A 17,742-nucleotide genomic window follows, 5' to 3' on the forward strand; every position below is an offset into this window, starting at 1 on the left:
CTATAACTTGGTGTTGTAAAATTGTTTACATCTGTGATTAGCTAGCTTTCAGCACACCGTGGCCCATTTTGTACAAAATGAGAATGTCTGGTGTATTGACCGCTACAGTAAATGGACATCCTGTTTGTTACAGGCTTAATAAATGTACCCGTTTCATATTCCATAATTAGTTTCCAAACCACACTAATTAATGTAAAGTGATGGTGGTGCTTTGTAACTCAATGACCAAAACTTATTTGATATTTTAGATGTAAATTTGAGGTGAAAAATAAAAACCCACAGACCACACACAAGTTCTGGCTGTGTGCTATATTCTATTTAACGTACCTTTCCACTTTAAGGTTGAACAAATAGTGAATTTCAGTGCAAATGAATAACAGTGTTAGAGAATACAGTGGATTGTGGCACATCCTTAAATCGTGGCATAAGTAATAGCAAATATGCAATTTCATGCTTAAGCCCAACTGCTCAAACTTTGAGTTTTAAATTTCACTATCGTTTCACTTTTTTTCCTGGTTGAGACTGAAAATTTATCTACTAAATATAAATTGATTGATTACTGGGATTGATTAGCAGGCAGTAAATTCGCTGAAGGATTCAAAATAATTTCAAGTCTGACAGATGCAAAGTTTGAACAACTTATAACTAAGACCCTTGTGGAACCTCTGACACCATGGTGGGAGGAGAATCACCACAAGCGTTAAGGGGTTCATGAAGACGTTCCACCATCACCTTCTCAGGACAACTAAGGATGGGCAGGGAATGCAACCTTGCCAGCATCAGCCATATCCCAATGATGGACACTGGCAGACAGGATGCTGCATGCAGTTGACCCTTGATGGTAACATCAAGTTTATTGATTTGATAACTTGCATTTGATTGCCAGGAAATAATATTTTCTATATATTTTTAGTGCTCACCCTTTTCTTTTTGGGGTTAAATCCAATCAGTAGTTAAATGTATTGTCACAGGCTAAATTTACTTACCATATTTGAAAGTTAATCTACACTGGAGAACTGAAATACCTAATTTCACGTAAAAGCAGATTTATTTTTTCATTTAAGTGAATGCATCAGAGTTGTTAACTTATTGTTTTATTTGCTTCATTCTTTTTAAGTAGCGTGTTGTAAATGTGAAGCGTAAACAATTTACAGCTGTATTTTTTAAACTGCAATTGTTTAAGTTTCTGTTAGTTGATGTAATGTAAAAATGGCAGCAGACTGAAACTTACAATGTCTTGTAGTGAATTTTCAATGCCCTAAGATTATGCTGATGTGGTGAAACAAAGGAAGTATTTGTTCTGAGTTTGGCTTCACTGATGCTGGAACTCTGTAAATGAATAACATATCTATTGCAAATATAATTGCTAAATGCTTTAGTTTAATAAAGTTAACATTTCTACTTTTTATTGTTGCATAATCTTTACACAACGCATTTTTATATGCTTTGAATCTTATTCACATTGTACATTCTTGTACTGAGTGACCTTAATTTATAAAGCATATATTGTGCAATGCGTATAGCTGATTGCATCAACTAGGAAATCATTATTTGCAGGAGATTTGAAGATAACTTATTAACAGCTGAACTGTACAGTTCTTCTGAAGCGATTGAAACAGCAGAAATATGTTTTTGCATTTAAAACATTAATTAGAAAAATGTAGCCATTTAATCTTTTCAACATGGAGATATGTTTTCATGCTTAAATATATACTTGCATTTACTTTCGCATAAATTTCTTTTGAAATAAATACCGATCACTTTAAAATAGATTTACATCTGATGCACAGTATGAGAATAGAATTTCTCATCCTTAGATAAGATGTATAAAAAGCAATCTGATGTTTTTGTTATGACGCAGAAAGGCAACCGTAGCACACTGAGGGAAAAGTAGAATTGAAGTTAGACTTCAGAATGTTGGGCAGATTTTAGTAGTGTACAACTACACTTGGCAGTGCTCACTTGCCTTGTTAGACAAAGGATGGAAGCAATACTTTAGATCTGAAAGATTAAAGAAGGGATGCACGAGCAATTTCATGACAGTTCCTGTGCTGATCTTATCTATTCTGGTTTTGCACCGATTTTCTTTCTACAGTGAAATATTTACCAGACAATCACAAATGCATAGGGGTAGAAATTAGTCTGGCCCGATTTCAGATTCAGACTCATTGCTACGGAGGCAGCGCACACCCGAACCTAGAGGCCCGAGGAGCGATAGAAATGAATCCACGGGCCTCATCTGAATAATTGGGGCGAGGTGACAGCACTGGCCATGCCTCCACAGACAGCTTACCCAACGGGGAAAAACAATTTCACATCGCTGCCTTGCCAGTAATGGCCCTCAGGTAAGGATGGGGTGTTGGAACGGGGAATGGTAGGGGTGGGGTCAGTCGCCAGGATTGTGGAGTCAGGGGGGAGCACTCCAGCTCCTCCACAGAGAGGTTTTTTTAAAAAAACAATTAAAACTTACCCGTAGATGACGGCTGCAAGGGCCACTGAAGAATCCTGAGCAGGGCACACCCGATGCCTGACCCGCTCGTCGGAAACAAATTTTACACAGGGGTCATTCAACAGGCGACAGGCCCATAATTAACATATTCAAGGGGCGCAATGCTTGTTTCAGGTGTCTGCCCCTTCTGAAGTTGGCACGGGATGGATTGGGAGTGGGAATTGGGCAGTATGCTTTTCTCCGGCATTTTAGCAGCGCTGTAGCCCCGTTTCCGCCCAGCAGCGCCAGTGAAAATCTACCCCTATATTTTCAAAGTAGGATCATTGTTGTTCTGGGAAGGCTTGGAACAGTTATTCTACCATGATCACATGCAAGAGATCTGATAGCAAGTTCCAACATAAACTGGATCATTTTCAATACAGTGGCAAGAAAGATTATCTAACAACTTTTCAGGAGTAATGCTACCTTTTTAATATGAATTGTACATTATATGAAATATTTGACATAATTCTTAATATGAAATGTTTGACTACACCATTTTGGGTTGTACAAAAATCCAAGCAGGATTCTTTGAAACACACATAATAATTCTCCCTTTTTTACTTTTTTTTTTCCAGGATCAAGAATGGTAGATACACAATTGCCTTTATGGCCCATCAACTTTGCTATGGGTACAATGGACCTGTCGGAACTTGCCAACCATTCTCATTCCTTCGATGTAAAGCCATTTGCTACAGTAGACTTTTCCAATGTTTCTGCAGTTCATTATGAGGATCATGCTGGGACCTCTTTAAGAATTGATGAGACTTCTTCAGACTATAAATATGATGAAAGATTTCTGGACTATCCAAGTATGTTATTTCTTTCATTACATTTTATAAGACAACAAAACCTAATGAAAGCTAACTATTTCACTTTTTGTTCATTTATTAAAAATTTGGATTATTTGAATTCCTATCATCATAAATAACATGCACGTGAGCAAAACCTTCCTATTCATACCCTTTTGGCTAACCTCGAAAGACTAGGGTGAGCTTAGGTAGATCGATTTGGGGAGGGGGAAGTTATTAACAGCACATCAGTGGAGGACAAATGGAATACCTCTTAAAGGCATACTACTGAGCATAATGGATAAATGCATACCTAGAATTAGCAAGTGTAGACTAAATGAACATCATCCTAAATGGATCAAAAAAACAATCAGGTGAAATAAGGAAGATAAACAAACTACATATCCTGCCTGGAGAAGGATAAGGGGAACATTCAAGAACATGTCAAAAGCTCTGGGGAGCCTCGGGCCTTACCATTCAGATGCAGAGAATTGGGCTTGAATATTACAAGTTACAGGTTAATGACCCGGAGAAGTCTAGCGTGCATTTTTCTAATTGACTATCAGGATTTCAAAACTGGAAATTGCACAATTCCTGATTGAAACTGCTCATCGTTTATGAATATATATACTTTACAGCTCTAATGCCCGATGTGAAATTAGTCTTGGCATTCTCTTAATGAATGACATTATTTACGTGAATTTTGAATGAAAAAGAGATTTATGTATACACAGGTACCATTAAAGTCGAACCATCTTCCTTAAATGAAATATCAGGGAAAGGTCTATCATTTGCAAAGTTGCAAGAAGATTCATCAAATTCAGCCCTGTCTATTGAATGCAGAGTATGTGGAGACAAGGCCTCAGGCTTCCATTATGGGGTCCATGCATGTGAAGGATGCAAGGTATGTTGGATTTATGTTACTGTTGCTAATCTCCAGAATAAAAATCCACTGTGTACAATATTACTGTTTAAATGTTTAATCTTTTACACATTTACTTACACACATGTTTAAAAATATTGTATGAATCAGTAAGATACTACTGCTGCAAACCGCAACCTGATTTTTTGTTTACATATTTAGCCCAGAATTTTAAAAATGTTCATGTGCATAAAAAATAACCACAAAAATAAAAAAACAAGTTATTCAACTTCTTTCTAAGGAGGTTAACTTTTCCATTTTATATACATCTGTTCCATCCCATGACATGATTTTATTTGCATCATTTCATAACAGGGTTTTTTCCGGAGAACAATCAGGCTGAAGCTGATGTATGACAAGTGTGACCTAAACTGTAGGATTCAGAAAAAGAACAGGAATAAATGTCAGTATTGCAGGTTCCAGAAGTGTCTTGCAGTTGGTATGTCGCATAATGGTAGGTGCATGTGAAATTGTCTCTCTATAACCATATAGATTTTGCACACGCTTCAAAAAGTCAAGAATTTGGAATACAGCAATAGGAAAAAGAGATCTGTAAATCCTAAACTAGCAAATTTAAATCTATTCTTTTCTCTCTTTAAATGTTTTCCCTCCCCACATCACACACCAGTCTTCAACTAAGAGGGTAGACAGCAATGTTAACCTCCTGCTCAGATCCTCCCAGTGCCACTCTAAATGTCTACTAGGAAATGTGCAAGACTGGCTTGACTCAACTCTTCCTCTCTGTGTGGAAGTGTCTTTCTCCCATGAAGTCTTGCTGCAATCAGTAACTGAGCATGTGGGGATTCACAGGTGAGGACTGTGTTTTACAACAAAGGTGCAGCACAAAGATACATTTTTAAAAATTAATTCTTGGGATATGGGTGTTGCTAGCAAGGCCAGCATTTATTGCCCATCCCTAATTTCCCTTGAGAAAGCGGTGGTGAGCCGCCTTCTTGAACTGCTATTATTTTTTTTTTGTTTGTTCATGGGATGTGGGCGTCACTGGCAAGGCCAGCATTTATTGCCCATCCCTAATTGCCCTTGAGAAGGTGGTGGTGAGCCGCCTTCTTGAACCACTGCAGTCCATGTGGTGAAGGTTCTCCCACAGTGCTGTTAGGTAGGGAGTTCCAGGATTTTGACCCAGCGACGATGAAGGAACGGTGATATAATGCTATACCATTGGGAGACCCACAAAACCGGCAGAATTAATAAAGCATGCTGTTTTGTCAGTTTGATAACTACAACTATAGCTGTGTGGTTGTAGTACTAAGCAATACAGACTAGAAGGTCCCAGGTTCAATTGCCCGACTGTGCTGAGTTTGTTTAGCTTAGCCAGGTCAGCATTAGGGATGTTACAATTGGCTTCAGCCACTGGGCATACAGAGGAGAAAATCAGCCAGGTTTCTCACTTTTTGGATTGCTATCCAATGGCCAATATAGAAAATTCACGTGTGGATTTTGGGTGAGAACAGGATTGAGCTCAGCAGTGATGCCATCAATGGTCAAGTGGTCTGCTGACACTCAAGCCTAAATTTTCTTATCAGTGTTACTTTAACACTAACATTAAACCATTTCAAAGAATATGTTATTGCTGGTGTTGAAACAACATCAATTGGCTTAATCGAGACTCACTGTCTACTGTCTATATCACTGAATTCTGACATGCCATCAAGAATGAGTACCATCAGGTGAGGAGACAAGGTTCACAAAATTAGTTAAAAAAAATCAAATAAATGAACTTAAAAAATGAATGGTAGTCTCTCAACTGGTTAAAAGTGTGAATCTCACTTTTGACTAATATTCACACTCTTACCTTCCCTGCAGGGATAATTTCATCATTCCCAGCTGGGTGGTTTGTGGGAAGGAGGGAAAATTATCTGTGGAGCCCTTCTCAAATCTGAGCACATTCCAGTTCTTTGATCAATTTGGCACTCACAGCATTGTGAAATAGTCAAGTTGGCCATGCAGTCCTCCCATTCAAAGAGGCTAGTATAGTTGTAGGTGTTAATTTGAAGGGGAGAAGAGAAAATGGAGAGGGAGATAGACAAAATCCAAAAGTAAAAGCAAAAAAGCAAATAACCTTCTGAAACTATTTTTTGCAATTTTCAATGTCTAAATATTTTTCTATGATGTTGTCTACATGTGTGCAACCTGCATTTGGCAGCACTTGAATCATCCTAATGGATTTTTTTTTTCTTGTGAGCAGTATAAATCCTCAAAGTTGATTACTTGGCATGTGCCTACAACATTGTTAGTTCTGAGAAGTCAGATTTGTAGGTGTGCCAAATGGAATTATTTGGCATTAAATTGACAGTCATACCCAAAAACCACAAGCCTGGTTGGTGTGCTAAATGGAAATGCCACATCGAGCTTTAGTGGGTGGAGTCAAAACACATTGTGGTAGATTTTCATCTTTGCTACTGAAAGGAAAATCTGCCAGGGAAAATTGCATGACCTTTATAGAACCAGCCAGATTTTCTTCCATTGAAATTAATGGAAAGAAACACCAGGGGGGCGATTTTCGGATGGTGGAGCGGGTGCATTGGGGGTGGGCTCCTAAAATCGTAGAAATCCAGAGCGGGTTCAGAGCCCGGCTCCAACCCGCTGACTTCCGGGTTCCCCAGTGATGGGTTCAGGTGCGCGCGCGCCTCCCGAATTCGGGAGTCCCACCAGCAATTAAAGCCGGCGGGATGATAATTTCCATAGTTTGGCAGATAGTTAAAGTACTTGAAATACTTGATTGAGTAGACATTTTGGCAGGGGTGCAATTTTGAAGGATCCTCAGCGTGTTTCCCATGCTGTGGGAAACTGTTACAACAGACGTGTTTCAGCCAGCAGCCAGTGGGAGATGCAAATGATTATTGCAGCAGAGAACTCTCACTTCAGACAAAGTTTTGGCTGCAAGACCTTTGTGTTTCCACTCAAAATTCTTACTTTCCACCCAAAACTCTGCTGTGCAAACATATTTACCTACTTTGCGGACCCCCTCAAACTCACACCATCAGGTTGGGGGCGCCATGGCTGCATTCACCACTTCATCCGAGGACGAGCAACATCACCAGCCTCGCCAGGCATGGCGTCCACCTCCGCCACATGGAGCTCCACAACACAGTGCTGCGCCACAGGCACCTGCTCAAGAGCACGGAGGGCAACAACAGAGAGAGCGACATTGTAGGAGGCACTACACTCGCAACAGGGTCTAGAGACCGAGGCTCAGCTTCCTGGACCTCTCTGAGGAGCAGTGCATACAGAGGCTCAGAGTCAGTCGCCAGGTAGTCGCAGACATCTGCAGCTTCCTTCATGCCGAGCTGCTCCCGGCTGGGCCGAGCAGCATTTCCTTACCTGTCGCAGTCAAAGTCAACACTGCCCTCAACTTCTTCGCCTCCAAATCATTCCAGGGTGCCACCAGGGACATCGCCGGAGTCTGTCAGTCGTCTGCAGACAAGTGCATAAGGCAGGTCACCGACAGCTTGTTTCACAGGGCCTCACACTACTTCAACTTCCCCGTGGACGACCTCAGCCAGACGGAGAGGGCAGTGGGATTCCACGCTGTGGCTGGTTTCCCACGGGTGCAGAGTGTAATCGATTGCACCCATATAGCAATACGAGCACCTCCACACAAGCCAGGACTGTTCATCAACAGGAAGGGCTATTACTCCATCAACACAGCTCGTTTGTGACCACCGCAAACGATTCCTTCACATGTGCGCCAGATACCGTAGCAGCTGCCACGATTCCTTCATCCTCCGGGAGTCCAACATCCCGCCCCTCTTCCACACACCGAACACCCGCAAGGGCTGGCTCCTCGGGGACAAGGGATACCCCTGCATGCGTGGCTCAAGACACCTCTGAGGATCCCCACCACCGAGCAACGGTGTCGATATAACGATAGCTACATTGTTACCAGGTCTGCAATTGAGCATGCTGTAGGGCTGCTCAAGATGCGCTTCAGGTGTCTTGATCGTTCTGGGGGAGCGCTTCAATACGCACCAGACAGAGTGGGACGCATTATAGTTGTGTGTTGTGCCCTGCACAACATGGCACAACAGAAAGGGGTGCCACTTAAGGAGGCCCCATCCACATCTGCCACCCACATGGAGGAGGAGGAGGAGCAATCCATGGGCAGAACAGCGGTTCACCTGGCTGCTTGTGAGGCCAGGGAGTCGCTGATATGTGAACAGTTCTCCTAACATCAGACAGTGTGAAGAGTCCAGTCCTCATCACCTGCATAGAGCAGCGGCCACACCAGAACCCCCCCCCCCCACCCCTGCACAAAACAGTCTTGCGATTACACATGCGCCCACTGTAGAATGACCCAGTGGGTGGCATCAAGTGTGGGTGTTCATGGTGAACCTCATGAAAGGGCCTTAATACAGAAGCCAGTCAAGAATGGCCAAGACATGGCAGTAGCGGTGACAATAATAATACAATGTGCATTTAACAAAAAGTGAATATAAATAAAAAAACATGACCAACCGTCAAACACCCTTGTGCATCCCCTTTGTGCTTACAAAACCTTCACATTTTGCTTCCGACTACTTCCACATGGTGCATCCCCTGTGGCTGCAGCAGAGGTAGTGGCAGGTTGCTATTGGTCATGCCCTGACCGACTAGATGCTTTGGGCCTATGCCCTCTGGGTTTCGGTGCCCATGAGGGCCCCTCCAAAGACTGCTCCACCTGCACCTGTGCAGGGGCAAACTCGGCCACCTGGAGAGGTGGCAGCATTGCGGGTACTGGTTGAGAGGGGGGGCAACGGTTGAGACGTGGGGGCGCTTTGAGTGGTGTTCCCACTTCCATGTCCCCTTTCGCCATCATCCCTCCCCTGGGCCAGGCCCGCACCATTCCTACCACTCTGCTGGATGACAGTTTAGAGGACATGTGTGAAGCCTTGTAAGGCCAGTGCTAGAGTATCTGCCTGCCTGTTAGGGTGAACAACATTCTGCCACCTTGAGTCCAAACAGCCGTTGTCAGGGTCTCAATGGACTCATTAGTGAGCTGTGCTTGAAGCTCCATGGAGGCCAGCCTTCCCTCCATCGCAGACATTCTCACACTTAGCCGCGACACTATCTCAGAGATGCCTTCACGTTCCTGTGACAGTATCTCAGAGATTCCCTCGTGTACCTGTGCCACCATTCCACTCATGCAGGAGCTGGACTCCTCCATCCTTTGCACGATTGTGGAGAGTGCACGTGGCACCTGTTCCGGCACCACGCAAATGTGCTGCTGCCCCTCAATCATTCTCCTTTTAAAGGATGACCCCCAGGGTTCACCATCTGTGTCCAGTTGAGCAGAGCCTGGAGAGGAGTGCTCCCACCAACACGGACTCTCCACAGCTGCCCCGCGACCAGCTGTGGCTGCTCGTGCTCACGTGTGTGGTAACTCACCATGTGCGTCCCCAACTAATTGCGGACTGGGACCCACCGAGGTGTGTGTATCTGCGCTGGTGGATGGCTCGCTCAGATGTAACGGTGCACCCACAGAGGCCGGCAGGTCCTCTAAGGAATCGCCGTCCGCCATCACAGCGGTCACTGAAAGCCCTGTAAGAGGCATGTTAACATCAATTCATATTGTGTGTGCTGAATGTTAAAGTTCTGTCACCAGACGTTTGTTGGGTGCCAGTCTCGGCATCCCCAACGGACAGGCAAGCGAGGGTGCGACTCAGCTCCAGCGCCTCCTGCTCCACGTCTGTGAGGACAACTAACTGTTGCAGACCACCTCTGGTCCTCGCCCTCTCCCGTGCATTCTGTGCCCTCTTCTCCTATAAGGGCAGAAAGTACAGACGCGTGAGTGAGTGACGGTGACGTGGCCAACCGATGAATGCATTGGTTTGGGTGCGACTGACCGTGAAAGAGATGCATCAGAGGGTGAGTATGAGACAGAGCCTGACATTGTATGAGGATTGGGTAGAGTGGCAATGGTGGAGTGAGTAATGGGGAGGTGAGGAAGTGCTAATGAAGTGCAGGTAAGTTGAGGATGAGCCTTAAGTGGGTGTGGGGAGTGATGTGATAGAGTAGTGTTGGCAGTGTAGAATGAGTTGGGGGGTGGGGGCGGTGACGTAGAAGACGGAATGTAGGAGAATGAGTAAGTGTGCTCACTTTGGCTGACCAGTTAGGTCATTGAAGCACATCCTGCACTGGATCCAGGTGCAGGAGATGATGCTGCTGCTGCTGGTGACCTTCTCTGCTGCCTCAAGCCAGGCCTTGGTGGCAGAGGCAGGCTCCTGTCTACCGGGTAGAACACATCCCTCCTCCTCCTCACCCCATCCAGTAGCACCTGAAGTGAGGCATCACAAAATCTAGGAGCAGCCTTTCCCCTGTGCTGCTCCATTGTGCTATTTGGGTTTTTGCTCCAGGTGCAGCCATTGGAGGACTGCCCCTTTAAATAGAGCTCCTCCAGCTTACAGCCTGTGATGCGGGTGAGCAGTCCGCTCGCTGCACAGCTTTCGGACGGCAAACCCGGAAGCCACGTTAAGTTTACCCACAATCGCATGGGGAACAGACAGATTTTATTGGGTGGGTTACCCACGCATTCTGCCTAGGTGCTTAACGCCCAGGCATTTAAGGTAAAAATCTGCCCCATTGTTTTGGAAAGAGTAGAGGGACCTTTACCCTGTACCTAACCCATATATACCTGACCTGGTAGTGCATGGTGCTTGGGACTAAGTGGGAAAACATTCCATTCCCCAACATTAACATCTCTCATTTTGATAACCACTAAAATTACTGTCAAGTGAAAATGCTCCATTCTTGAACAACACCATCCCTTATTTGATATCCTCAAAAGAAAATAACTAGTTGTATATAAAGAGCAAACTGTTTGCTGCCAACTGAATCATACTACTGTCAATCAACTCAACATCTTATTGGTTAGTTACTGAATAGTCACACTGCTGATCTGAATAGTTATTTAGTATGTACCTTCATTCAAAGAGGATTTAACCCCAGTTTATAAAATGGTAAGTTTCAGTTGTTTATTCAGAAATACAGTCCTCTGCCAATTGTGCTGAACCATGTGCCGCTATACTGTGGAGAAATCCAGCTTGTAAATTTGCATTTTTCTCTCCACCGGCTGATTCAATTCCTTATCCTACTATTCATTTAAATAGCATGACATCCGTATGAGATGATTGTGAACTGGAGCAATTATTGTTTAATACTACATCAGACTGCATTTGGAATTTTTGTATCTAGTTTTTGTCATAATACTTAGAAAAAGGAATACGTGCACTGTAAAGAATACAAAGGAGAGCAGCTAAGGTTATTCCAAGGCTCGGGTCCAAATGCCACAAGGAGAGATTGATGGAGCTCAGGTTATTTCAAATTGAGAGGGGATTTGATGAAATTGAAAACAATAACCTTCTCCCAGAAAAAGTGGTTGATCCTTTGTTGATTAGCTCCTGCAGAAAGGGCTGGGTAAATATCTGGATTGGGAGCAGGACTTGGAAATAATGGAACATTAAATGGGAAGGATAGATATCAACTGAAATGACCAAATACTCCACAGAACAAAATGGTTCATGTGGTGCTAGGACTTTGAGGTGCAATATTGTCTGTGGAGGGGAGCAGGCCAAAGTTGGATAGTGAAGCTATGTGGATGAGTGAATATTCTGGAGTTTTGCTGAACTATCTGCAAGGATTAGGGAGTATTTTTGCAGAATCCGCAGAAGATTAAATGGGATAGATCAAGCCTATTATAGGATAAATTATACATGATTTCTGTTAAGTTGTAAACAGGAATTTAGACGAAGGTGCTTCTCCTACATCACAGTAATAGTAACAATTTTTTATGCAGTGGAGACATTTTTGTTGCAAGAGGCTATGGGAGTACAAACAGTAAATACCATTCATAGGTTATTTTATGCTAATTTGGGAATTGGAGTTGTGACTTAATCAAAATTGAGATGGTAATGTTATATATTCATGTCAAGAACAAGGATTTAGTGATGTGGATTATAGAAGAACAGGTTAAATTAGATAAATGTGCTTTTTGTGTTCCTTATGACTTCACAGCTCCAGCAAAGAAGTAGTTTGTAATAATATGTTGGGGGGAAATGTCCTCTGCAAATGTCCACCCACAATGACAGGAAATTTGGGCAGTGAGGCCTACCACTGCTTCACCATCCTGACCGGGATTTACTTCCCCCAGCCCCCACCAGGACCACCGCTGCCACTTCTTCCCCACCCACTGCATTGCAAATGGTGGAAGGGACAGGGCCCGAGTACCTGGGGGATTTCCTACCATCTACCCCACTGAGTCCTGCTTCCCAGGGCCACCATGTGGAGGGCGACAGTAGGCCTGGGAAGCAGAAGTAAATGGATCTGAGATCCCCCAATGAAGGGAGAGTGACATGTAGCAATCCCTTCTCCCTCCAACTCGGACCTAGCAATTACCTAGTAAAGGCCTCAATCTAGGCCTTCAGTGGGAACCTTGCTGCCATCTCCAGAATGCTTCTGCCCCATTTCACCACTTCTTCTGGCGCTACAGCGGCTTTCCCACTGCAGCACTGCTGGGATTCTCCACCCTCGCACTGATGGGACCTGATGGCAAGAATTCTGCCAGGAGCCCACTGTGCATAAGGAATGACCCAGACAAATGGGTTGGGGTTGTGGCAGACGGTTGTCCTGGCCTGTTGAAGCTCTGCCCCAAAGATGAGGAATCCCCCTGTTATGTCCAAAATGCCTTCCAGAAAAGAATGAACTAGAACGACATTTGCTGGGTTTACTCCACAGTACAATAGCACAGGGATTACTTTTTCAGGAGACTATGCTTGAGTAAGCTACTAACATTTATTATTTTTAAAATATGGATAAATTCCTCTTCAAATAATTGTGGCTAAGAGATAAAATGACATTTGGTATTGTTTGCATTTAAGGTCCTCCAGAAAATATGACAAACATTTCAAACTGATTTACTGAAAAAAGGCCTTTTATACCTTGTGATATGCTTTTAAAATAGTCCAAGCACACAAAAGAAACATATGGACTACAAGGAGTAAATATTGACTGATATGTAAAACTGTAGTCACAAAGTGGAACCTTAGTATAATCATATTTTCTACTAATAAATAAGCAAATGGTGTTTAGACCCATTCACTTCAATATGGATAGTACTTGTTTTTTTATCTCACAACTTTCTTTTTAAGAATGTGATTTACTGTCAGCATGTAGAATTAATTTGAAAACTAAAAGTGCACGGTTTTTTGATATTTACTTTATAGCAATTAGGTTTGGCAGAATGCCACAGGCTGAAAAGGAAAAGCTCCTAGCTGAGATCTCCAGCGATGCAGACCAACTGAACCCTGAGTCTGCTGATCTTCGTGCTCTCGCCAAACACATGTATGAGTCATACAATAAGTCTTTTCCTATCACAAAAGCTAAAGCTCGGGCAATCATGGCAGGAAGAACAGGGGACAAATCGGTATGTACCTTTTCAATTCTTTCACTAGTTAAAAGTTGAATACTCATCACAGTTGAATTATGCAGAGGTCATGCGTTGGTAATGAATGAACAACTGAGATGAACTGAATGAACCGGTAGCACATTCCAAGTTTATCCATTGTAAACAATTTTACAACACCAAGTTATAGTCCAGCAATTTTATTTTAAATTCACAAGCTTTCGGAGGCTTCCTCCTTCCTCAGGTGAACGAAATTTCGTTCACCTGAGGAAGGAGGAAGCCTCCGAAAGCTTGTGAATTTAAAATAAAATTGCTGGACTATAACTTGGTGTTGTAAAATTGTTTACAATTGTCAACCCCAGTCCATCACCGGCATCTCCACATCAAGTTTATCCAGGCAGATGTACTCTTGTTTTGTGGGCTACCGATATTGATAGTTTTGATCCATTGACCAGTTAGCATATTTGGTATTTTCATGTAAGCCTTCACTCTTTTGGCATGTGTTTGATTTTTAAAATGGTCTTTGGAGGCAGTTTCAGGCATTTAAAAACATTTCTCCCTGGATCTGCCAGCTTCTAAGGCTTAAAAAAAACACAGTTGAAAGGAGAGAGGCAAAAGAAATAGGAAGGTCGTAGGACACACCATGTGGATGCACCAACCAACCTACTTGAAGAAGAGAAGGATGAGGACCTGCTGCTTGACTAATGTTGCTGAGTGGCTTTGGTTGGCTGCTAGTCATTAAAGTAGCAAGCATTTTGAGCTTGACAAATATTAACACTTGTGACGTATTTGTATATTTATTTTATTTAATGTAAGATGTTTGAGCTTATTATAAAATATTTTACTCAGCAAGCCATTTCACAATACTAGTCACATTTTTGTGTGTCTGTATATTTTTTATTTTTTAATGATTATTTCCTCAAGTGTTCATTTTTAATTGTGCTATAGCAGTTGCGCTGGGTATGATCGAGGCAATGGCATAGGTAACAACAACTGAGTGGTTCAGTGTATTGGAAGACCAAAATATTATAACACAGAGAGGTGGTATGTGGGTTTAATGCCCATCATACCCGACGTGAAAAACTTTTAGTCTCCTATATACAGTCAGGAGGAGATATTAATTGTTTTGAACCTTTTTATCTAGGACTTCCATCTCATTCATAATAAAATCTTGTGATATCTTTGTTTGGAGAGGGTATGTGGCTCTTGTAAATACTTGGAGGAAGCACTCATTCATAATATTTACTATTTTATGCTTAGTTTCAAGCATTTTTCTGTTATGCTTAGCCTCAGCTGCTATACATTTTTCTAAAACTCAATAGTTTTGAAAAATAGAAATTTGGTGAAAGTGGAGCCAACCTGAGGGGTCCAGACTGGGATTGTGGTTTGCATCCACAAAGAAAATAAGAACATAAGAACATAAAAAATAGGAGCTGGAGTAGACCATCCGGCTCATTGAGCCTGCTCCGCCATTCAACAAGATCACGGCTGATCTTCCACCTCAAAGCCATTTTCCTGCACCATCCCCATATCCCTTGATGCCTTTAATATCTGGAAATCTATCGATCTATTTGAATGTACTCAATAACTGAGCCTCCACAGCCCTCTGGGGTAGAGAATTCCAAAGATTCACCACCCTCTGAGTGAAAAATTTTCTCCTCATCTCAGTCCTAAATGGCCTACCCCTTATTCTGAGACTGTGAAATCAGTGGGTTTCGCACGCTATTGTAAGTAAATTGAAGCCACTTACCTTGGCTTCTGGGTTTCGAGCTGGAAAGCTGCACAGTGGGTGGACTGCGCACCCGCATCATAGGCTGTCAGCTGGAGGAGCCCTATTTAAAGGGGCAGTCCTCCACTGACTGATGCTGCAGAAAATAGGCAAAATTACAGCATGGAGCAGCCCAGGGGGAAGGCTGCTCCCAGGTTTAATGATGCCTCATTCCAGGTCCTACTGGATGGGGTGAGGAGGAGGAGGAGGGAGATCTTCCACCCGGCGGAAGGGAGGAAGTAGCCTGCCTCTGCCACCACGAAGCCCTGGCTCGAGGAGGCAGAGGAGGTCACCAGCATCACCAACATATCACGCACCTGCATAAAGTTCAGGAGGCGCTTCAATGACCTAACCAGGTTAGCCGAAGTGAGTACTCTTACTCATTCCCCTACACTCCGTCTGCCACAGCACCGCCCCCACCCCACATCTCCTTCTGCACTGCCAACACTACTCTATCACATCGCTCCTCACACCCACTGAACCCTCATCCTCATCTTACCTGCACTTCCTCACCTCCCCAGTACTCATCCCATCACTACCACTCAACCCAATCCTCATACAATCTCATGGCTCTGTCTCATACTCATCCTCTCATGCATCTCTTTCACGGTCAGCCTCACTCAACCTGCCACTACCTGTGCTGCAGCCACAGGGCATGCATCACGTATGTGTAGTAGGAAGCATAAGGCAAACGTATCGTGAGCATGAAGGGGATGCACAAGGGATTTGAGGGTTTGTCATGGTTTTTACTTATATTTGATTTCTGATCAACTCACATTACATATTACATTGTCACCACTACTGCCACGCCTTGGCCATTCTTGACTGGCTTGTGCAATAATGCCCTTTCATGAGGTTCTCCATGAACACCCTTGATGCCACCCATTGGGTCACCCTATAGTGGGTGTATGTGTAGTTGCAGAGTATTTTTTAAATGGTGAGAGATTGGGAAATGTTGATGTTCAAAGGGACCTGGGTGTCCTTGTACGCGCCCAGTCAACCCCCCCCCGCTGCCAACCCGCCTCCCTCCTAAGGCCCAAAGGATTTGTTTAATTTCTCTGCCATTTCCTTATTGCCCATTATAAATTCTCCCATCCCTGTCTGTAAGGGACCCACATTTGCCTTCACCAGTCTTTTCCTTTTTACATACCTATAAAAGCTTTTACAGTCTGTTTTTATGTTTCCCATTAGTTTACTCTCATATTCTATTTTCCCTTTCTTTATCAATTTCTTGGTTCTCCTTTGCTGAATTCTAAAATGCTCCTAATCCTCAGGCTTACTGCTTTTTCTGGCAACTTTATATGCCTCTTCCTTTGATTTAATACTATCTTTAATTTCTCTTGTTAGCCACGTCAGCATTTTAAAAAATTCAGCCCTCCTATGAAGGGGTCTACTGGGGGGCACGTTGAAATTCTTTGAGCACTCTTTTCCCCCCCCTCCCCCAGAACCAGCCACCTCCACCAGACTATCCAGCCTCTGTACCAAGGCAGATGCCGTAGATGCACCCCTAGTAATGCAGGCACCTGCTACTCCCATGTAAGACAGGGAACCTCCCTCTGAACCCTTGAACTTTGCTGGAAATAGCAGCTGATGTCCCACACATGCGCACCTTGGCACATATGCCAGAATGCAACCCCCCTCCCACTCCGACCCCGGTGGAGCTATGGCCTCATAATTCTCAGAAGAGTGATAAATGTACATGTAACTGAAGTAACAAGTATTTGGTGAAAGCCCTGTATCTCAATCCTGATTGTTTTTTCATTAAGGCACTATGTGCATCACTAACGTAATGTGCATTTATTTTTCCTATTTCAGCCATTTGTTATTTATGACATGAGTTCCTTAAAGGCAGGAGAGGAGCGCATCACGTTCAAACAAACAACACCACTGCAAGAGCAGAACACAGAGGTAGAAATCCGAATTTTTCAACGTTGTCAATTTCGTTCAGTGGAGGCTGTGAGGGAAATCACTGAATTTGCTAAATCTATCCCAGGATTCATAAATCTGGACCTAAATGACCAAGTGACTCTTCTTAAATATGGTGTCCACGAGGTCATATTCAGCATGCTGGCTTCTCTGATGAATAAAGATGGCCTTCTGATTGCTACTGGCCAGGGTTTCATGACACGTGAGTTTTTAAAGAGCCTGAGGAAACCCTTTTGTGACATCATGGAACCCAAATTTGAATTTGCTATGAAGTTCAATGGTTTGGGGCTAGACGACTGTGACATTGCAATATTTATTGCTGTTGTCATACTCAGTGGAGGTAAGAAATACCACTTTTGTTTAGTGTTAAGAAAATACTACTCAGATATACATTTCATTTTTAAAGTCTGATTTATCACCAATTTTCTCTCCTCCTCTTTTGAAGGCACT

General features: G+C 43.3%; 1 protein-coding gene across 3 annotated transcripts in view; it reads left to right on the plus strand.

The window, feature by feature from the left end:
- The window catches only part of pparg (peroxisome proliferator-activated receptor gamma), a 123,778-nt gene that overhangs the window by 90,694 nt on the left and 15,342 nt on the right, over positions 1-17,742 (plus strand). For 2 of the 3 annotated variants that reach the window (XM_067998659.1, XM_067998660.1), the window contains exons 2-6: positions 3,067-3,300; positions 4,014-4,183; positions 4,517-4,655; positions 13,420-13,619; positions 17,182-17,632. In XM_067998659.1, coding sequence (XP_067854760.1) covers positions 3,075-3,300; positions 4,014-4,183; positions 4,517-4,655; positions 13,420-13,619; positions 17,182-17,632 — 1,186 coding nt within the window. In that variant the 5' untranslated portion in view covers positions 3,067-3,074. The remainder of the gene's footprint in view (positions 1-3,066; positions 3,301-4,013; positions 4,184-4,516; positions 4,656-13,419; positions 13,620-17,181; positions 17,633-17,742) is intronic. The other variant, XM_067998661.1, reaches the window with a different exon arrangement.

Source organism: Heptranchias perlo, chromosome 17, assembly GCF_035084215.1.
Source record: "Heptranchias perlo isolate sHepPer1 chromosome 17, sHepPer1.hap1, whole genome shotgun sequence".
In the NCBI taxonomy this organism is placed as follows: domain Eukaryota; kingdom Metazoa; phylum Chordata; class Chondrichthyes; order Hexanchiformes; family Hexanchidae; genus Heptranchias; species Heptranchias perlo.